Genomic DNA, 23,743 nt, shown 5'->3' on the forward strand with positions numbered 1-23,743 from the left:
TATGTAATCAGACTTAAATCATGATAGGCAGTTTAGTTTATCCATTTCCTAATAAGGTACACAGAACTAAGACAGTCCACAATATACTTATGTTCCTGTTCACCACAGATCTAATACATTGGCATTTTCATTTTATTATAAGGTTTATCTACACATTGCAGCCCTTATAAACTCCTGTTGGACTTGGTCCCCTCTGGAGGGTCATCCTCAAGCTTTTTGTCTTCACCCTTCTGTTTTGTAAAACTGTTTTTTTTTTTTTGTTTTTTTTTTTAGGAGTCTGTGCACTTTCATTGCTAACCTACTTCATGTTCACAGGCCTGTAAATGAAATGCTTCTAATGGGCCTGAAACATGTATTGTGCCATCCACTAAAAAGACTACTTAAGACACGCCACAGATGTGCAATTGCAGCGTGTGTGTTCATTTGTAAACTCTCATTCCGGCCTTTCAAAATAAACTATTTGCCAGGCCTAAACCGTCCTTTTTAGTTCATAAGTTACCCCTGGTGTAGGCCCTAAATAGCCCATAGGGTAGAGTACAATGCAGTTGGGCTTTTACTTTTAACTTTTAACTGCCCTGGTAATGAAAAACTGCTAAATTAGTTGTTCACTTCTTCAAGGCTTACCTCTCCCACAGGATAACACCGGGTTACCTTTTTAAATTTAATAAGTGATAACTTTCAGTTGGGATCAGTTAGGAATATCCAGTTTGATGTGTAAAGAATTGTAATTTAAAACCCTGTTTGATGGTAAAGTCAGATTTCAAGTCACAATTCTGAAATTGCAATCTTCAAAAAGTTGGCTTTTTCTTGTTACAAATGTGTGGTGCCTGCAACCTGTATCCTGGGTCACATGTCTAGGTACAACTGGAAGTTAGTTTTTGTGTATTGCTCCTAGAAAGCGAGGCAAAGGGGAAATAGGTGTTTACAGGATGGGCCATTTCTTTCTTGATAGGGCGGCAGAGCTGTCATCTAACACACATGCTCATAACTTGCACATAACAAAAACGTTCCCTCGGCACGCTCACAGAGGGTTTCACACTGGTGTTTTGTGCCCCCAAACAAGCTGTGGCCAAGGCAGGATGTCAGAAAATTCCAAACACCTTTTGGGGGTGGAACCCTCTAGAACCTTCTACTTCAAAGCTGGCAACAATGATAAATAGCAGACCCTTAGACCCAACTCTTCAGTACACATCTGGACCTGTGCAGGACTCAGAAGGAGGACTGCTGTGCTGCTCGGCAGAAAGAAGGATTGGTACTATGCTACACCGCTGCTTGAGTAAGAATGACTGGACTCCCAGACTACCAAAATGACTCTCACGGCTAATAGCCTGGCCTCCTGATCAGAGACAGGAAAGGAAAGGCTCCAAACACATTGAACCCTGCACCTGAACTCTGCCTGCTGTGAGTCTTGTCACCAAGTGGTGGTAGCAGACTCCCGGACCCTTGGAAGTGGGCCTAAATGTACTCTGCCAGTGTAGAGGGCAGAACTGATGCAGCAAAATGCATCTCCTTGCAGTTTAGCGTCTGAATTGCTGCTGCACAACGCATCCCTGAAGCACGACCCGCAGCTCTTCGAAACTGCTACAGCACGATGTCTCCTCGACACAGGACCTAATATCTTCGCGCTGCAACTCCTCAGGACTGCCCTTGACCGAAGAATACTCAACACAGGACCTCACATTGTAGCTCTGCATCTGTGGACCCTTTCTTTGAAGCCCCTAACCATAACTTGATCCCAAATGCATCCCTGTAGGCAGACAGTACCACATTGGCCCAGAAGGTGAAATGGCTCATTCCTCCCCTTGTATAAGGCTTCTGTCCCCAAACCTCTGCACATAAAGACAGTAACCAACAGCGGCCACTGACAGCTGTCAGTTTCAAGAGCCAAGCCCCAGGCCATCTAAGGTGCTCTAACACCTGTGGTTTCTTAGTGGGTGGCATCAGGCCCATGTGTTAGGTGCCCTTCTTCCGCTCTACTCCTGTAGAATTCCCACTAGTCTGGGGTTTCTTAGGAAAGACGGAGTACCCCTTTGTGTGTCCTAACTGGGAACACTCAAAGCAGCAGAGTTGGAAATGGGGTCCCTTGGGCCACCGCCAACCAGAATCCTCGTCCTGTTTCTCCGACCTTAGGAACCCTTTCCACCCGTCTTGCTCTGGGTCACCTTAGACCTCTTCCTGTCTGCTGAGGGAAACCAGAACCACCCTTCATGGGGTCATTCCCAGGCACCTTCTTGTGAACTGTGGTGCCAAGTCAGTAGTCTTCCTTCTTAGCAAGCTTCCTTCGGTCAATGAGCTTACTTCAGCTGGGTTTTGGTGCAGCTCTTTAATACAAATACTGAACATGTGCTCTCTTACCATCAAATTCCACAACCCATGGTAGTTTTTCCCTTTACTACCCTTCATCAAAATATCCAGTGCCTTGCTAAAGGAATCCACACAATCTACCCAGCACGGATGTGACAGTTCCTGACAGTCCCTGAACTTCTGCCTGTACTTTTCTGGGGTGAGGTAGTACTTCCTGATTGATAAGGGTGTCCATGGTGGGAACGCAACATTACAACCCTGGTGGTCAGACCGCCAGGTTACTGCCGTCTCCACTGGGATCAGTGATCCTGACAGGCTGACGGTGGCGGAGGTCTGTATCAGCCAGGGTGGCGCTGCCCTGCTGATTATAATCTGTATCTCTGCCAGCCATTTCATGGCGGTGTCACTGCCATGAAAAGGCTGGCGGTGAAGAGGTGCAGGGAGCCACACGGGGGCCCCTGCACTACCCAAGCACTTGGCATGGGCAGTGCAGTGGTCCCCTGCCCAGCACCCTTGTGAGCATTGCAGGATGCTGATGAACCCTATGGCTGCAGCATTGCCATTGGCTCAATTACATCGTGATGGGCCCCGCAGGGAGATAAGCAGCATGGCGGCAACCTCACCATTGGAAGTTCGTCAGAAACTCGTATTCAGACCTTTTGTCTTGGTCTGGCGGGACCAGATGACCACAATTGGTTCATTGTGCTTTTAAGCACTATTAAGCACTATTTCTACTTAAATATTTTAAATTGCATATCTCCTGTCTTACTCTGGATTTTTGTCATTTTGGTGTCAAATTATTTATTAATTTTTATCTATTTTTTTAAGTTGTTGTGGCATTTTTTACTTTATTACTGTTTGACCTGCTATATAAATACTTTACACACTGCCTCTAAGTTAAGCCTGACTGCTTTTGTGCAAAGCTACCAGAGGGTTAAACAAAGTTTAATTTACGGTTTGCTTACATTTTACCCTGATGCGAATTGTGGTTGCTACTGAAGTAGGGTATCACTCCCTCAACCAGTAACCCAATTTCCTACATCCCCATTCACCTATAGACAATGGTAAATGGCAATGCTAGTGGTACATATATAATTTTCAGACTTGTTTTCGCAGAATGACTGTGTTTTTTAAAATGGACATGTGTAATTTATGGCTCTTTGTGCTTGGCTCAGTTAGTCTTTGGCCTTGCCCACTCTGGGAACTCTGCTGTGATATAAAAAGAATGGTGTGAAACAGCAGTGGGGAATGACTACAGTTTTAAAAAAAAATTATGGCTGGTAGTAGATCTGTATTTGCTGTTCTGCATAGGGATACATTTGCATATGTTTCGATGGGTGGAACAATTAATTTTTCTTTTCTTTCTTGTGATTTCACAAATTGTTAGGATTGCCCCTGAAGCTCCAGTAACATTTGATGTGGATGCTTTCACCAATGCCTTAGAAAGAATTTTGGGTGAGTTTACTGGAATATAAAGCCATGTAATGAGGCTGTTCAATTCATTGTATTCATATTCTTCATGTCTGTCTGCAGAAGCTATATTCTCTATCTTAGCTTGGTGAGCACCCTCTATGATAGATATTTTTGATTTATGGTGTAAGGGAATCATTATTTTCCAAGCACTGCCTTATCTTTGCTAGTTGTGTTAGATCACTTGAATCGAGGCTGTTCTTCTCCCAAAATGCCATTATATACCCATTGTAATTGTGCCTTGCTCACAAGTAAGATCGCATCATCCGAGTTGTTTTTTCACCTAGGATTCTTAAGGAAATGTTAGTGCTTTGCAGCTCAGGCAGGGCAACAGTTGATTGAAGAAAATAACCATGTATTTCATCTGGCGCTTTGCCATTTATAACTGCTATAAATTACATGTGCTGATTTTGTATGGTCCAATAGTGGTCATTTAATTAACTTTGGAAAGATTAGAAGCAAGAGTTTTCATTATCAGGAGTTTAGCTTATGACCTGCTACTTGCATTAGATAGCAACAGCCAGCTCTGTATTTGCTGAGCTGAATTGCTTTCTGTGATCCCTTGATTTGGAGGGTGGGATTGTTTTGGAAAGGAAAAGCTGACAGGCATAGGACCTTTGGAGAAAGAGTTAATTCATAATTGAAATGGCAGGATGATACATTGATATACCTAGTCTTTAAAATAACTTAATTTAATGGAAGTTATAATGGTTTACTAATCCTCTAAACAATGTTCTAAAATACAAACTCCGTTTAAAACATCATTGTTGCATTCCAAAACACTGACATTGGTCTGTTACAATAAGCTAGACACCTGCGGCACCCGCTTGCCCCACATTGCTCATGACAGCTATATTTGTAAATGGGGTATCCTGGTGCTACATTATGTTGTAAAAGACTTAACAAATTAAATCATTGATGATGTAACTGGTAATATTCCTAGTTTACCACAGACAATATCAGTGACCTCACTGAAGCCACAATTTGAGCTAGGCCACAAAGAGCATGGCCAGTTGCTGGACCCAATTGTATTGGGTATAGTCTATGGACAAGCACAGTGGGCTCTGGAGAAACGACTGTTGGCACATGGCCTCAGTGAAGGGTTTGCTCTTAGAACCTAGTGTACCTGGGTGATAGCTATGCCAAATGTGCAGATTTCCTCTTGAGCTTGAATGCAAGTCCTAGCCAAAGGCCAGGCCCTCCACCCAAGCCCACTGGGCAAGTTCATGGTCAGTGGGTCCTTGGAGTTGGGCCGCAGATTGTGGGCTTTGCACCTAAAATACACTGCGTATGACTGGAAGACAGATCTAGTAATCTTTTGGGGTAGAGTGTTAGCCTTGGCCTTAAAGTCTTTCCATTGCCCAGGAGCTTTAGGCCTAACTTGACGAAAAATGGGAGTTAAAAATATCAAATCAGTGCCTTAATAGCTACACATAACTGTAAAGATAAAATGAATGAAACAGGAAGGGGGGAGGGGGGGTAGCTGAGCTCACCCATTAGGGAAACTACTGATACGAAGATGTAATTGGGAAACAAATAGTGCAAAGGGTTTCAACTGAATTGTGTCAGTCAGAAAAAAACAACATAGGGCAAAGTGCCTCTGTTTCTGACTTTCAAAAGAAACCGAATCATTTTTCAGTCGGTGATGTCAAGGCAGAAACTCATTTGGATAAGCGCCCAATTATGTCATGTGCTCCTGTGGACTTCAATGTTGCACGTGATCCAAAGGATCTGCATAGGATTTCCATGCTCTTCTTGCTTATTGGGTTCCTGCTTAGTGTTTGACCCTATTACGTGGTCCTTCTGTGAGCCCTGTTTCGTCCTCCCTGATCTTCTGATCTTCACTCAGGTCATCTACTGAGCGCTGACTGGAGGTCTGTTTCAATTCCCCCTTTCTGGACTCTGTTGCAGTACATTATGACTTTAAACTCTTCTTGCTTAACCTGGGAAGCAGTAGATATAATAGTAAAGCTTTCACAGGAGCCCCTTGTTACAACAGTACATCATTCATGCGCCATTCGCACCCTTCTCTTCCAGGATCATCTGTATTTGTATGAATTTTGAAATGTTCATGTACCCTGGCTGTCGAGTTTAGTGGCCTTTTAGGCATTTACCTACATAAGCTGTCCAAAAGGATGGTATTTTCTGGTATTGTGAAAAAGCTTTTCACTCTCTTAACTGCGTCTGCTGAAACACACCCCGTTCCTGGCTTGCTCATATTCAAGAAGAGCGGCTGATGAAAGTGTTTATTAAGTCATCTCTTGCATTATAGTGTTAACGCGTCCCTTTATGACTAATTTACTCACTTTGGGACTCGTTTTAGGCCAATGAATCTTTTGACCCTGATTGAAGACACCTTGGGACGAGATAACTAATCAACATGTCAATCAATATGTCAATAACGTCATCAAGGTGTACTGTAATAAGACAATTCAGATTAGTCAAAGACATTAAAAAAACTTAGAAACCACCATGACCCTCCAGTCATGAATAACCACACCAGTTTAGTACTATTATATGAAGTTTATTCCCTATTTTTTCCCTATTGATTACAATTCTACTAGTAATTTTATTAGTCTCAAAACCAAGAAACACATTAGCGTAGTCACAAATGGCAACTCTGATAAGATTTCATCAAAGCAAGAATCAGGAATATTAGAATATAGCACAACGTCAACATAGGTTATCCTTAGCAGAGTATCATTATCACGTTATTCAACAAAGCATAGATACAGTAATTTGTCTATTTGTGTCTGTTTAGTGAACCCCTCATCTAACCTCGAATTACCATTGGCATGTTGGGCTTCATGCAAAACCATTTAGCAACACCAATTTGGAAAACATCTAACTATGGGCTCTGTCAAAGAAACAGTTGGTACTTAGAAAGGAAAAGCAAACAGACAATTACAATATCATTGTCGTATAGTTACCCTCCGTATTGGGCCAGCAAACAGATTCAGTCTTCGTTCTCAGGACATCAGCTGATTCGCCATCAGCCATGAATTCAGCTAGTCAGGTAAAGGGGCACTTCCTTCATAAGGAGGTAAAGTGTAAACGGGCAAAATAAGGCAAGGATGGTTTTAAGAACCAAACAGCAAAGTCTCTATGCAGAGTGACAAAGTGTCTGGGTCATAGCAAAGTACGCAACAGCATCTCCCCTTCCTCTAATCAAATGGCTCTCCGTTCTGATTAGGTTCCTTGTGTCAAGGGTTTTTATCCCTCTTCCGTTGTACAGTCCCCTAATTTTCCATTGGTCTGGGGTTTGCACCCCACTATCTCCCTCCAATAGGGTTTCAATGACTTCATTAAAATTGTCACCCCATAACAGTTCTCACATAGTTTATTGGTCCTTATGATTGACTTGTTCAGCGGGTAGCATGTCCGGTATGATTTCATACTCTTGTTGTCCTCTTTGCATCTTTAGTCAGTGGTTCCATTGTCTGTACCGGTTCAGGCGACCTTGTACCTGCGAGTAGTCTACACTGTTGCATTCAGCAAGAATGTTTCACTAAGCAAGTCGAATTTAATGAGAACGGATCTACTACAGTTACATTCATCTTCTAGCTTTGGAAAAATAAGAGTTCATGTCCTTCAGCAAGTCATCACACTGTACGTTAGAAAGAAAACACATGTAATATGAAACCAGCAGTTAGGCCTCGACTCATGCTAACTAAGGCCTAATGATTTATTAGCACAACTTTAACATATAATCTCTTTTATATTAGTGCAAAATCATACTTTAACATAACATTTCATCATTATTAATCAGTTTCATTAGTCAGTGTATATATTGACGGCCACTCCCTGTGGGCACATTTCAAGCGTACATTTAGCAAAATACATTAATATATTTTCTATCCTGCAGTATTACACATTAGTTCATAAACATTTCATGTTAATTTCTAAGTATGTAAGCTATGCTCTCCCAATAGAACAACAAAGCAAATCAGTAATTATTGCAATTTTAATTCTTGTGTAATGCACTTAAATGTGGGTCTCCATTGTGTCTTTCTTCCATTTATCACCAACCTATTTATGATTTTTCGTTCCACTCCCTCATCGGTCTATTACTTCTCTTTCTCTTTGATGTTAATCTCTCATCTGCTTTTTCCTACCTCCTATGACTCGCTGCTTTAACGTTTTCTTAATTGACCCCACCATCGCTCTGTCTTGTGCAGTAAATGTTCACTGTCTCACGTTAACTTCTATTTATAGCCAACAAGTCTTCTAACTTGCTTCTTATTGCCATTTAACTTTTCTATTGTATTTGAGAACGGCTTTTTGTTTAGAGGACAGGCAGCCTAACTTGATGCTGTAGCTTTAGTGTGCTTAATGGTAACCAACAACCAATGGGCAAAATAAAAAATGTTAAAATGTTTTTTTAGACGGTAGGCACAGTTGCCTGTGTCTTGGGTATGGAATAGACATTATATTGTGAGGTATGTGTAATGCTTAATATGTGCAGGTAGTGGCCACCAGCACTAATTTTCTGTATATGGGCTTTTTTTTATTTTTTATTCAGGCTTGACAGCTTTAGCTCGCTAGAAGACCAGTTTCTTAAAAAATATATAGAGAGGGCTTTGGCTTCTCCTGCAGAAATATTGTTCTCTCACCTCATGCTGTCTCGTTTGCTGCATCATTCTGCTTCCTATAGAGTACTTGCAATGCATTAGGGTCTATTTTACATTTCAAAAATACAGAAATTAGTCATACCGTTGATGCATTGTATGCAAAATGAATCACTTTTGTTTTGCTCACTGCAGCATTCTGTTTTTTTTTTTAAATGTTTCAGACATGCCTCTAAACTAGACCTATTGGCTTTGCCAGTGCATGTTCACGATCAGGCTTTGTACTGAAGCTAGAAAAAGATAACAGAGAAAGGAAGAGGAGAAACGGTGATAAAGGGTGAAAGCGGGAATAAAAATATCCTGCAGGGCTGAAGTAAAGAGGCAGTAAGAGTATGGGTTGGAAACGAGAGATGGGTGAAATCAAAAGTCCGCAGCCGTATGTATTTGGCAACTCTGGTATTCAACAGCACATACAGAAGGCTCCTAAGAAAAACTTTGGACTCGTGCACTTAATACCTATTTACACTTCTTTTTTTCCCAAATTAAGTACTGGGCCTGTGGCAAGGAAGTGTAAGACTCTGTTTAATTATTGTTACCTATAAGTAATCAACTCCTTTCACCACATGGATGAATGCTGGGCAGTATGTGGGACAAGAAGGGGGAGAAAAAGGGAGCAGAAACCAAGTGGCAGTAAACTTCGGTCAGAGACTGAGAAATTATAGGAGGTGAGGGTTACGGGGCAGGAGGTTGTGAAATAGTAATTCCTTATTACCTTGTTATACCTCAGCGCCAAAGGTATGAGTGTGGGTTTTTGACTTTCCATCCTTGACGTTGTACATTGAGTTCATATTGGCTTGCTCACAGGGACTGGTTCTGAGGATCTGGATTCAGATGATCTGGAAGAAGAGGAAGAATTTGACCTCGATAGTGATGAAGAGGATACAGAAGAAAAGGGGACATTGCCAAGCGAGGCCCTTGAAAGCCTTAAATCCTATATGGAGGTGATGGATAGAGAATTAGCCCAGACAAACATCGGCAAAAGCTTCACTCTGAAAAAACAAGCGGTATGTCTATCGTAATACCTAAAAAAGTAGACAATGTGCAATGTTTTCAAGCCACTGCATGCAGTTCATATAATTTTAATCATCTGTGCTGACGGTAATGAAGCTGCAGTTTTCGGAAACTAATTGTAATATTTATTTTTAATATATATGTTTTATCAGTTAATGTTAACATTGGTATCTTAGCGTACCAAGGCATGACATTTATGCATTCACTGTTGTACCCATCAACATCATTAGAAGTAACGGCCTTTTTGCAAGTTTCCTTGTTTCTGCTCTTGTGCACCTTTAGGTTAATGGGGCATCTGAATGTTAGCTTCTAGATACCGCTCAGTTAGCGGTCTAGCTGGCGTGGGTCTTCTGGCCCGGCGTCATAAATGACTGCAGCTGAGCGGCCGCGCCAAAGGCGCGCTCCTATGGCAAGCCCGTCTGCGCCTGAACGGGCCCAGGGGCCAGAGATTCTGCCCTTTTTTCTAATTGTGCGGCCTTCCTGGGGTATAGCTGCAAGGCAAAGAGTATGCCTTGCAAGCATAAGGTGCCAATCGATTATAAGTCCGTCTGGACTTGTAAGGAATGTAACTGGATAGTACAAGCTCTCCTAACTCTGAAGGAGGCTAGAGTTCAGCACAGGAGGCCTCTAAAGTCTGGAATTTCATCTTATGAGAATACGGCAGCCTACTGTCAGCTGCTTCGGGACGCTTTGGTAAATGTTCGCTCACTCCCTAAGCATAAATTGGAAATTTGCCAGTTGATAGACCCTTGGCACATTGACTGTCTGTTTGACAGAAACCTGGAGAAAATTAGAATCAGACCCTGACTTTATTGCAGCAACCCCCCCAGGGTATACCTATTATAGATTACATAGACCCCGAAGTCGGGCGGACGTCTGGCCATTATCTGTAGGGCCATTTTCATGAGCGTCTGGACCGGTCCCCCTGCTGAAATGTGTGAGATGATGGCCTTTAAGATTTCTCAGAACAATTTTTGGAGGGCTTATTGATCTACTGACCGCCGGGACCTCTTACAAATTTTGTTCAAACTTGGATACATTTGATTGAACCTATGGTCATGTCCATTAAGGCAATTATATCAGGAGATTTTAACATCCACTTTGATGAGACCTGCAATCCAGTGGTCAGGGATTTTTTAGATCTCATGGAAGCCCTGGATTGGACCCTCAGTCTCAGCAGTTACCCACACAGCAGGACACATTTTAGATGGGGTTTTTGCCCATACTTCGGTACAGTTGGCTCTAACTAATACTCAGTTAGGTTGGACTGATCATCACCTGTTGAGTTTTAAAATTGATACTACTCATCTCCCTTCCTTGTATAAAACGGAGAGCAAAGTAATCAGGCCTTGGAAGCAGATTAAATTGGAAGAGTTGGCTCCTGCCTTAGAAGAGGGATGGGACAGGGCCAAGAAGTTGTCTTTGCCCCTGTTAGACAGCTTCCATCAAGGTGTTGAAACGGCCATGATTCATTTGGCACCTCCTAAGACCTTTGGGCCCTGTAGCCGGAAGAAGCCTAGTCAACCTTGGTTCACGAGTGAACTCAAATCTTTTCAGAGAAATTACCGGCAACAGAAGCGCCGGTGGAAACTAAACCCAGTCCCAGAGGAAAGGGACGCATTAAAGTCCACCCTTAAAGTTTACAAGGCGGCGCGTTTTACGGCTAAATCAAATTTTTATACTGCTAAAGTTAAGGAGGCATTGAATGCCCCTAGAGAACTTTTTAAAGTGATAGAGGGGTTTTGTGACAAGGTAGCTAGGCACTTTGAAAACATAATTCTTCAAATACATGCTAATTTTGTTCCTCATGAGGTTTCTAGGGAACACCTTTTAGTGGTGTCCCCGGATTCTAAAGCCAGTTGTAAAGTCCTATCTGACTTTCATATCCCGACTCAAGATAGCATCAGAAAGTTGATTCTTGAAATAAAGTTGGGTTCCCCTTTGGACCCTTGTCCCCCTTCTATCTTCAAATTGGCTCCAGACTTGATGGCTCGGGCTTTAGTTCAGATTTTTCAGGAGATTCTAAATTCTGGGACCTATCCCTCCCCATGGAAGGAGACTATAGTTGTCCCCCTGAAAAAGAAGCAAGATGGTGATAGCCAGGATCTAGATAATCAACGGCCAATAGCTCTTCTTCCTTTTTTGGCAAAGATTTTTGAGAAATTCTTGAATAAGGAACTAGTAGAATTCTTAGCGGAAGTGGGAGGCCTAGCCTCCTCTCAACATGGTTTTAGAAAGGCACACAGTACGGAGACTGCCCTTATTTCATCCTCTGACTTGATTCGGAAATTTGCAGATGAAGGACAAGGGGTCATTCTAGTGTTATTAGATCTTTCGGCGGCGTTTGATACCATTTCTCCTCATCTACTGATGACCCGCCTTTATCAAGTAGGGATTAGAGAGCGAGCCCTTAAACTTCTGGAATCTTTTTAGACCAACAGATGGACTACTGTTAGTTGTGGTAATTTCAGATCTACACCTACTCCGCAGGGATCTTCTTTGAGCCCTACTCTGTTTAATGTGTATGTTGCCCCGCTGGCAAATTTGATTTGATCCTTTGGATTTATCCCCACCTCCTATGCGGATGACACTCCGCTAATCATCCTAGTTAATAAGAACTGGGAGGAGGTTGCAGATAGGTTCAACAATTGTATGCAAGCAGTTAGTAATTGGATGAAGACTACCTGGCTTAAAATGAATAATACCATAACTGAAATTCTCTGTTTGGGGCTGGGAAATGAGCAATGGAATCTACGTTGGTGGCCCACAGATTGCGTTACCCCTCCTGTTCCCACTACTGCTAGCAGGAATCTGGGCATCATTTGTGATGATCAGTTATCCTTCAAAAGTGAGGTGAATCACACCTTAAAGACATTCCTTTGGCTTATTAAAATGCTAAGGAAAATCTTCCCTTATCTTCAATATGAATGGTGAGTTTCTGCTACTTTAGCATTGGTTATGTCCAAAGTAGATTATTGCAATGCCCTTTTTCTTAATCTGGACAAAGCTTTGATTAACAAGTTGCAACTGGTCCAGAATTCGGCTGCTAGGGCAGTTCTTAATCTCTCTCGTTGGGCATCAGTCAGCGGGAGCCTTAAATAACTACAGTGGGTCCCGGTGGCTCAGCGTATTATTTTTAAATCGCTCTGTCTGACTCACAAAGCAGCTCACGGGATTGGTCCCCGCTACCTTTCCACCAGGCTCTGCTGGTATGTTTCCAAGAGAAATCTCAAGTCTTCCAAGGCCTATAGAATTCAGGTACCTCGTACCTACAGAGCCAAATGGGGTGACAAAGCGTTTACCGTGGCTGCAGCAAAACACTGGAACTTGCTTCCTTTGAATATCAGGAAAGAACCCTGCTACCTAAGGTTCAGGAAACTGGTAAAAACATGGTTTTTTCCCCGTTAGCTTTCGTTTCTTTTTGGGTTTTCTTCCCGGGCTTTCCTTCTATTGTCTGCTTCTTTGGGTGGCTTCTTTGCGTTGCTTTTTCTCTTATCTTCTATGCTAGCGCTTTGATGCTCTTCGTGAGCCGGAATGCGCCCTATAAATCCGACGTACATACATACTGAACATTGAATCCAGACTTTTATTGTTCCCACCATGTTTGTTTTGCAAGTTCACGTGCCACTGATCTGTATGAGCATTTGGATTTTCATGCTATACATCCGCTATGAATGTTTGCTTTATGTAGATAGCGTAGATATCTGAGGCGCCTGTTGCTGCTATGTACGTGCTATACTTCTGTTGTCTTCTACATCTAGAAAATGCCTGATTGATTTAAAGCTAAGATAACGCTGCTTACATTCAAACCTCTTGTTTTTTTGGTCACCCAGCGTCCATTACTTCATACTCTGTCTCAAACTTCAGCAGTATTTTGATGAGTTTTTTTTTTTTAGCACTTCCCTCACACAATTCTTCTTGGCTTGACAATCCTCCAACACCTACTCTTTGTATCTGCAGCTGTTTGCTAATAAGAACTGATTGTAGTCCAATTGTGAACAAGTAAAATAAAATTGGACTGCTACAGCATTGTAGTTATTCACTGTCATGTTTCTTTGTTAGCATTTAAAATTCTATCCTACATGTTATCAGTGTCTGGTAAGCCAGCTGTGAGTCCTTTTCATGTGGTCCAAGGGGATTCAGGGGCAGCTGGCAATACCCTCACTGAGCACTTGTTTATTTCAGATATCTCAATTGGACTCCAATCGGATAACCAACTTACGATTGCATCACACTACAAAGGTAGTAAGGACAAGCAAGTAGGGCTTACTGTAGGAGGTAGTACATGGTAGAACAGTTTGACACGGCAAGTAACACTCGGCATTAACACCAAGTCAGTGCTTTATTTTTAAGAAGAACATCCCTTTTATTAACACACGAGTAGATAATACAGGATGTACAAATAAAACTAGAAGATAAATTTTTTCATACTTGGTGCTAGATTTTTCAAAACATTAGCCCTATAGCTAGTGCACCTATGTAGGTTGACAAAATGTTCATCTAGGCATGCATCCATAGAGGTGGAGGGACTCTGAACTCAACTCACTGTTGCACAAACCACTTACTGTGAAAGCAGTGTTATATCATACCTCAAGAAATAATACAGCAGTCCGAATCCTGCATGCATAACTGGATATCTCAAGCTGGATAATGTTATTGTAGCAGCTATTCAGAGGCAGTCAAAACAAATCCCATCACTTCAGCCTCCAGAGATGGAAGGCACATTGATAATCTTGGTTGCACAGTTGAATCTACACAAGCAACAATATTAAAGTAGGAAGTACGTTGACCATTCTAGGTCGATAAGATTGCCAAATGTAGTACGTCATTTTGCTCTCATTAACCTGATACCTTAGGATGGAGGGACAGACGCTCATGATGTTATGAAAGAAGGGGATTAATGCATCAGCCACCATCCATCAATAATGCAGGAAGAGATATGGCAAATGTAGGTTCCTGACATCTCGCCGGAACAGTGGTCCTTAGAAGACATGGCTGACATCAGCCCACAGCCTTCCACCCCAAAGTACAAACCAAGATTCTAAACATGCTCTTTGACAGACAAGATCTTGTTTGATAAATATGTTTCAATTTCAAGTGCACTTCTAATTTCATGTCCCTTCACAGATGTACAGGTAATTTAGCATTCCCACTGTGCCCCCAAGAGTACTCTGTTCCGAGTACTAAAATCAAAGTGGATTTTTGTCTCCTTAGTTCTCAATCATCTCCTTCGGGATGCCTATTTACATATTTAATGCCATAATACTTCAATGTAGTGATATCATATTGGTGCACATCTCATATGCTTCACTATGAAGTAAGCTTTATCAGGATTCTTTATTGCCCTCAAATGCTGCAGTATAAAAATGTTCACCTTGTTTGTTGTACTCCTAATATACTTTTGATTGCAGCTGTACTCCAAAACATTAACAATGAATTCTGTATTGCAGGTAATCCTTTCCTTTAACCATATTTTTTAATCATCAAATGTGATGTATTCCTTCACATTTTGTCGGCTATCACATGCCTTGCAGGTCATAGATTTCCAGAACCTACACTTTTCCTGGTTTAACCATGTGATTTGTAAAGTCACTGGATGTAGGAAACTCAGTGTTAATAAATCCCCTAAATTCGCTGTTGGTTGGTTGGTTGGGTGGGTGAGAAAGTGGCTTCTTTCTAGCATGGTTACCCCCATTTTTTGGCCTGTGTGTGAGTGTTTTTCAGTGTGTTTTTACTGTCTCACTGTGATCCTGCTAGCCAGGACCCCAGTGCTCATAGTTAAAAGCATATTTGTCAGTGTGTTGTCAGTATGTTTAACTGTGTCACTGAAGTTCTGCTAACCAGAACTCCAGTGCTTATGCTCTCTCTGCTTAACAAATTTGGCACTATAGTTTAGTGACTCCATATTCCAATTCTGATTGGCATACTGGAGACCCCCTTATAAATCCCTAGTAAATGGTACCTAGTTACCCAGGGCACTGGGGTTCCAGAAAATCCTTATGGGCTACAGCATGTCTTTTGCCACCCATAAGGAGCTCAAACAAACCTTTCATCAGGACTGCCACTGCAGCCTGAGTGAAATAGTGTACACACTATTTCACAGCCATTTTTCACTGCACTAAGTAACATATAGATCACCTATATGTCTTCGCTTCATATACTGAAGGCTAGTTGCAAAGTTACTTTGTGTGAGGGCACCCTTGCACTAGCAAAGGTGCCCCCATGTTGTCCGGGGCCAATTCCCTGGACTTCATGAGTGCGGGATACCATTATATAAGTAGTGCACGCGTATGTCAATACGTATATGTAGCTTCACAATGGTAACTCCGAATATGGCCACGTGAGGTGTCTAAGATCATGGATTTTTCCCCCCAATCCAAATCTAGTATTGGGGGCCAATCACATGCACCCTGGGGGCTCCACCTTGGCCCCCGGTACTGCCAAACCAGCTCTCTGAGGCTTCCACTGCACCCCAAGCTGCTGCCACCTCACAGACAGGTTTCTGCCCTCCTGGGGACTGAGCAGCTCAGTCCGAGGAATGCAGAACAATGCATTTCCTTTGGGAGGAGGGTGTTACACTCTCTCCCTTTGGAAATAGATGTTACAGGCTTGGGAGGGGTAGCCTCCCAGAGCCTCTGGAAATGCTTTGACGGGCTCAGATGGTGCCCTCCTCGCATAAGCCAGTCTACACCAGTTCAGGGACCCCAGTCTCATGCTCTGGCGCAAAACTGGACAAAGGAAAGGGGAGTGACCACTCCCCTGTCCATCACCACCCCAGGAGTGGTGCCCAGAGCTCCTCGAGAGTGTCCCTGGTGTTACTCATCTTGGATTCCATGGTGTGGGGTTCCTCTGGAGACCTCTGAGTGGCCAGTGCCAGGAGGTAACGTCAGAGACCCCTCCTGATAAGTGCATACCTGGGTAGGTAGCCAATCCCCCTCTCAGGGCTATTTAGAGTCTCTGCTATGGGTGTTATCTCAGATTCGGTTTGCAAGATTCCTCCAGGACTCCTCTGCATCCTCTGCTTCAACTTCTGACCTTCAGATCAACCGCAGACTGTTGCAGTTACAGCGGTTCCTAGAGCAAAGTATCCAGGATGACTCCTGTGACCTGCAAGTTCAGCTCCAGCGAGCTTTTGCAACAGTTTCCAAGGTGTGCACGCTCTGAGGACTGCCTGTCTTCACCCTGCACCAGAAGAACTGAAGGAATCTCCCGTGGAATGACTGAGTCACTTCCCTGCTTCTGCAGGCACCCTTCTGCGATGACAACCGATAATCTGGGACTCCTCTATTGACGATGAGCGTGCTCCCTGGAACACAGGTGGTGGACCGAAGTGAGTCAGATTGTCCAAAGGTCCAGCTGTCCAAATTTGGTGGAGATAAGGGCTTGCCTCCCCGTGCTGCAACAGTACCCCTGTGCACCACGTGTTCTGCAGCTCCTAGGGCTTCTGTGCGCTTCTTCCAGAAATCTCTCATGCACAGCGTAGCCCAGGTCCCCAGCACTCTATCCTGTGACGCTCAGCTCCCAGAGTTGTTCGGCGGCGTGGGATCCTTTATGTAGTGCTGCGACGACTGCATTTTGCAACTCCTTTGTCCCCATGTTCTGGAACTCCTGTGGGTGCTGGCTGGTCTTCTGAGGGCTCTCGAAAGTGCTGAGAGCCCCCCCTGTCTCCTCAGTCTGAGTTGAGACCGACAGGTCCCTGCAGGGCCCAGGTAGTGCCTTTTCCCGCCAACCGCGACATTTGCATGAGCCAAGGGTTTTTGGTGGAAACCAGTGACGAAAACCAGCCTGCATCCAACGATTCGACGTGGGACACCTCTTGCACCAAGCAGGAACCCGCAGCTGTCGACTTTGGTGCATTTCTGACTTTTTCTTACAACGTAGAATCGACTCTTGCACTTTCATCCGGGTTAGCAGGGGCTCCTGTTCTTCCTGGACTCTTCATCGACTTCTGGACTTGGTCTCCTCTCTCCATAGCACTTCAGGTTCAGGGATACATTGTTGGTGTCTTGCAGTCTTGCTTGGTTTTTGCATAATCCTTTACCACGACTCCTAGTGTGTTCTGAGGAAAGTTGTACTTTACTCCTGTTTTCCTGGGCTCTAGGGTGGGGTATTTTACTTACCTTTGGTGTTTTCTTTCACCCCCAGCACCCCTTCCCACTTGCATAGGGGGGAATTCGTTATTCGCATTCCACTGTTTTAGCATATGGTTTGTGTTGCCCTTAGGCCCATTGCAATCTATTGCATTTTCTACTGTTTGCACTATTCTGTGACTGTTTACTTACCTGCTTTTGGTTACTAGTGTATATATTGTGTATAATACTTACCTCCAGAAGGAGTATTGCCTCTAAGATATTTTTGGCCTTGTGTCGCTAAAATGAAGTACCTTTATTTTTGGTAACACTGAGTATTGTCTTTCTTGTGTATAAGTACTGTCTGGCTATAGTGGTGTTGCAAGAGCTTTGCATGTCTCCTAGTTCAGCTTTGGGTGCTCTGCTACAGATACCTCTAGAAAGCCTAAGCTGCTAGAACCTGCCTACATTTCACTAAGGTGGGTCACCGGATCTGATATAAGGTGTAAGTACCTCTGGTACCCACTACAAGCCAGGTCAGCTTCTCACATTAAGGAATTGCAAACTTTGTTCCCTCCTTCCCCATTGTGTCATGCCTCCGTGGGACCTCAATCTGGTTCTGACATTCCTTGTGTTCCCCACTTGAGCCCCTGCATATCTGTTCCATGCAGCTAATGACACTTAAGACCAGATTCTTGGTGACCATTTCATCAGCCAGGAGGGTTAATGAGCTTCAAGCCATTTTCGTTACGCCTCCATTCACCAGCTTCTGCCTCGGCAAACTGGCTCTTTGGACTTGTGACTCCTGTCCACGTTGGAAAAAGCATCACACTACAGATGATTTTCGAAATGCCTCATCCTTCAAAAAAAAAAAAAAAAGAGAGCGAGAGACTCAATTGTTTGGACCCAAAAAGGCCACTTTACTTTTACATTGATTGCAGCAAAGAGCACCGGGTGGGTGATCAGCAAGTCATTGGATTTGCTGGGACAAATCAGACCATCTCTTAATAGATAGTGCGTAGCAGATATTGATGCAGAGTACAATCTAAGAAGCAGCCTCCTGAGGGTTAGCAGCCCCATATCACTAAGGCAAAGACCACCACTACTACTGCAGTAGTACGTGGGGTACCTGTCCTTGACATCTGCCACGTTGGCAACACTCCACATGTTCATGAAGGACTACTGCTTGGATAGTTAGGTCTGTGGAGAACACCATTTTCCTCATTCAGTACTCCAGGGCTACCCGGTTTGAGTCTGCTTGCAGACCCATTTCCAGAAAGGTATCTATTCTAATGTGAGGATGCTGCAGTTAGAAGTCCCTACCAGAAGAACAAGTTAATTACCTTCGGTAACACCTTTTCAGGTAAAGACTCTGTCTAACCGGAGATATTTCAACAACCCTTTCTCCCTCCCTGCTCTGCAATATTGTCTGTTCACGCTAAAGACTGATATCTGCATACTGGTCATTCATCATTCGGTCGTGGATCTGCATTTATGGTGCAGACAAAGTAACAAAAACTGTGCCATGGTGCCACCTCTATAAGGACTTTGCACGCCACGTACAGAACATGGTATTCCCGCCGCGGAAGCCAAAGGCCCTAATTGATGCCTTTAATGGGAGAAGATCTGGACCGGTTCTAAGACTCCACAACACCTGAACACACTTCTCACCCCCTTCATCATCCCCGCAAGGTGTTTGGTTGACAACACAGAAACGATGACTCAGACCCTCACGCCACAGCACGAGTATGCGTTTAGAGGTCACATTAGCCCAGCTGTAACACCTATATTGAACCTCACGGAAGATAGCTGTTTTGCTCATTGACAAACGTTTGTCCAGTCGCCAAGTGCCCTTGTTGCAGCCTGAATGCAAGATCCTCTCCGTAGGGGTTACAGAATTTCTGGCTTGGCTTTCACATGTTAAACGTCGGGGACTGCACATGCTGCACCACAAATGCCTGAACTGCTGATGGTGCAGGCGGGTCCCCCAAACATCATTACCCTCTGTGAACCACATAGCTCACCCAGCTTAACTCATAAGTCTCCGGTCTCGGGCCCTCTAGGCAAAGGCCCTCATCCCCCTGCCTTGGCCCTACTTCCTTTAAATATTGGACTTTTGGACCACCATGGGCCACCTACGCAGGAAACCAAGGCACACTCTTGCGCCCATCCACTGCGACTGCCTAGGAGACCACACATCACTCAATGACAAGCTAGACATTGTAATAGCTGCCATAAAGAATTCCCGGTCCTCCCTTTAAAGCAAAATTGACACTGTAGCGGCAGACCTCACACTGCTAGACGCGGACCACCGGAAGCTGGCAAAAAAACATCTGCACTACAGAACAAACTCTTTCATCACTTCAACCACAAGCCCAGGAAACAATGTCATGCCTACAAGTGCTCACTGACCGGGTCCGTATCCTGGAAGACTGAGTGGAAGACACAGAAGGCCATTCCATGGGGAATAACATCCGTGTGATAGACCTTCCAGAAGGGGAGGGGCAAAATGCAGTCGGATATGTGAACTACTCCCCCAAACTGACTTATCACAGTTTTTCTCAACTGAGAGGGCACACCGGGTTCCGGAGCGTAAACCCCCTCCTGGTGCCAATCCCATAGCGTTAGTGTTCCGCTTGCTGCATTATCAAGATTGTGATTCCATCCTTGAAGAAATCAGCTCACAAAGCAATGGTGCATAACGTACACATTACATTTTTCTCACACTACAAGTTGGTGGTGCAGCACCAAAGGAGCTCCTATTTGGCTGTCAAGCGTAAGTCCCATGAACTAGATGCGAGATATTCTTTTATTCCCTGCATGTCTCCGCATTATCTGACGAGAAAACACACTTTTTCAATTATCCTTAAGATACTTAGGATTGGATTGAGTCCTCCATGCTATCAAATGTCCAACCATTCTAATTGGAGATAGAAGTGGTCAGTACATTTGGAGGGGGGTGATGACTCCAAGGGGAGTATTACCCACTTCCTAAGGCAGCACCTAACTTGGAACAAGTAATACCGGAAAGATGACAGGTGCTGCAGATGGCTGCTATGATGTGTAACCTTAGTCCACACTGTGGTCTGGAAGATGGCTCTACCAAAACCTTCAGTTATGATGGCTCCTCCACCACTTGGCCCTCTAGAACAGGCCTGATAGCTCCACCCAAAGTGACTCCACAAACCGCATGTGAACTAATCTGAACCGCATTGCAGGCCTCCCAGATATGCAGGATGTTGTTCCACTTTGTCTCTTTGCCATAGTTTATTTAAATTGTTCTTAATGAAGATATTTTTGCAGTTGATGGGATGGGGTTAACACCCTTGCTCCCTACCCCTGCTTCTTCTGGTTTGGGTTGCTGGTGTGTAAGCTCTATCTGTACACTGGCATTATGGTGAATAAGGTCCCTGTCAATAAACTAAAAGGTAATAATGTTTTCTCATTTACTGGGGTTTAAATAAGCTTGGTTCTCAGACACTAACCTTGTTTGATTTGCCTCACGTTGCTAAATAGTTTTGGCGGATACATGTTGTCACTCTGCCCTCATGGTATTTACAGTTTTGTTGTTGTTTTTTGCATTTGTTTGCTTATCAGACCCAACACTATTACCCACACCACAATTATTGCACTAAATGGATGTCCACCAGCAGCAGCCAACAACCACACACTTCACTCAGCGCAATGACATGCACTAACATTCTTACTTGCAACATGCGTGGCATGCACACCCACCTCACCATTATGCTGTTTACTTTGTACCTACGCCGCTGCTCGACACACAGCCTTACTACAGACATCCCACTTATTTCATACTGAAGCAATGAAACTGCAAAGGCGATGACGTAGAAGGTTTCTACCGAAATCTTTTCCATGTACACATGTGGAGTGTTGATATGGATCAAGCCTGCTGTTCCCTTCACAGTAGAAATCACTGTGATTGCCCCAGAAGGTCGCTATGTGCACTTGAAGGGCCGACTGTGAGAAAGTAGCCTTCTTCTAGCATGGTTACCCCCATTTTTGGCCTGTTTGTCAGAGTGTTTTTACTGTGTCACTGGGATCGTGCTAGTCAGTGTAGGAGCCTGGCCTGGTTTGTAGTGGGCACCTGATGGTACTTACACCTTATACCAGGTCCAGTTATCCCTTTTTAGTGAAATGTAGTGTTCTAACAGCTTAGGCTGATATAAGTAGCTGTAGCAGAGCAGCTTAGGCTGAACTAGGAGACATGTAAAGCTCCTGCAATACCACTATAGTTACACAGTACTTATACACAATAGAAGACAATACTCAGTGTTACCAAAAATAAAGGTACTTTATTTGAGTGACACCAGGCCAAAAATATCTTAGAGGCAATACTCCTTCTGGAGGTAAGTATTATACACAGTATGTACACTAGAGACCAAAATCAGGTAAGTAAATAGTCATAGAATAGTGTAAACAGTAGGAAATACAAGAGGCCTAGGGGTAACAAACCATATACTAAGAAAGTGGAATGCGAATCACAAATTTCCCCCTAGGCAAGTTTAGTGTGTAGAGGGGCACTGGGAGTGTAAGAACACCAAAGGTAAGTAAAATACCCCACCCCAGAGCCTAGGAAAGAAGCAGTAAAGTACTGCAAGTTTCTTCAGGACACACTACAAGTCGTGATTAGAGTTATTGCACGACTGCAAGCAACAAATGATGGATTCCTGGACCTAAAGACCAGTGAAGAGAGGAGACCAAGTCCAGAAGTCGCAGAAGATTCCAGGAAGGACAGAAGCCCCTGACAACCTAGAAGATGGTGCAAAAGAGGATTCTTTGGTTAGAAGAAGTCTGCAGAAGAGGACCAAAGAAGATGGCTGCGGGTTCCTGCGTGGTGCAGGAGTTGTCCCACGTCGAGAAGTTGGATGCAGGCTGTTTACGTCACCGGATTCTTCCAACAAGCCTTGGTTCAAGCAAGGTCGCAGTTTGTGTCAAAATGGCGCTGCCTGGACCCAGGAGGGACCCAGGGGCCTCAACTCAGACTGAGAAGGCAGAGGGGGTGCCCAACACTGGAGAGAGCCCACAGAAGACCAGGCAGTACCCACGGGAGTCCCAGGACACGGGGACAAAGAAGATGCAAATTGCGGTTGGTGAAGTACAACAAAAGAAGGTCCCACGCCGCCGGAGAACAACTCGGCGAGTTGTGTGTCGCAGGATGGAGTGCTAGGGACCTGGGTTAAACTGTGCACGAAGGATTCTTGGAAGAAGTGCACAGAAGCCCAGGGAGCTGGAGATGACGCAGTGCACAGGGTTACTGTCACAAACCGGAAAGGCAAGTTCTTACCTCCTCCAAATTTGGACAGCTGGACCTTAGGACAGTCTGGGTCGTGTTGGTCCACCGCCTGTGTTCCATGGAGCATGCTTGTTGTCAGGAGAGAAGTCCCAGAGAACCAGTTGTCATCTTGGAAGGTGCCTGTAGGAGCAGGGAAGTGATTCAGTCACTCCACGGGAGATTCCTTTGGTTCTTCTGGTGCAGGGTGAAGACAGGGAGTCCTCGGAGCATACACCCCTTGGGAACTGTTGCAAATACTGGCTGGAGCTGAAGTTGCTGGTCACAGGAGTCGTCCTGGATACTTTGTTGCAGTTACATTGGTTCCTGGATCAGTCTGCGGTTGATCCGATGGTCAGAAGCTGAAGCAGAGGATGGAGAGGATTCCTGGAGGAGTCTTGCAAGCTGAATCCGAAGAGGAACCCACAGGGGAGACCATAAATAGCCCTAAAAGGGGGATTGGCTACCTACCCAGGCATGCACCTATCAGGAGGGGTCTCTGACGTCACCTGCTGGTACTGGCAACTCAGATCTCCAGATTGTCCCCACACCTTGGAAAACAAGATGGCTAGTGCCAGAGACACACTGGAGGAGCTCTGGGCACCACCCATGGGGTAGTGATGGACAGGGGAGTGGTCTCTCCCCTTTCCTTTGTCCAGTTCCCTGCCAGAGCAGGGACTGGGGGTCCCTAAACAGGTGTGTAGGAAGGTAGCCTCTTTCTAGCATTGTTACCCCTACTTTTGGCCTGGTTATGAGTATGTGTCAGGGTGTTTTTACTGTCTCACTGGGATCCTGCGAGCCAGGAACCCAGTGCTCATAGTTTGTGGCCTGTATGTGTATAACTGTGTAGTGCCTAACTGTGTCACTGAGGCTCTGCTAATCAGAACCTCAGTGCTTATGCTCTCTCTGCCTTTAAATTGGTCACTGTTGGCTAGTGACCACTTTTACCAATTTCAATTGGCAACCTGGAA

The 23,743-nt window shown here is 44.3% G+C and overlaps 1 protein-coding gene across 4 annotated transcripts in view; it reads left to right on the forward strand.

The window, feature by feature from the left end:
* The window catches only part of ECD (ecdysoneless cell cycle regulator), a 246,754-nt gene that overhangs the window by 216,416 nt on the left and 6,595 nt on the right, over positions 1–23,743 (forward strand). For all 4 annotated transcript variants that reach the window (XM_069240405.1, XM_069240406.1, XM_069240407.1 and 1 more), the window contains 2 exons: positions 3,692–3,759; positions 9,207–9,406. In XM_069240405.1, coding sequence (XP_069096506.1) covers positions 3,692–3,759; positions 9,207–9,406 — 268 coding nt within the window. The remainder of the gene's footprint in view (positions 1–3,691; positions 3,760–9,206; positions 9,407–23,743) is intronic.

Source organism: Pleurodeles waltl, chromosome 6 (genome assembly GCF_031143425.1).
Source record: "Pleurodeles waltl isolate 20211129_DDA chromosome 6, aPleWal1.hap1.20221129, whole genome shotgun sequence".
NCBI lineage: Eukaryota > Metazoa > Chordata > Amphibia > Caudata > Salamandridae > Pleurodeles > Pleurodeles waltl.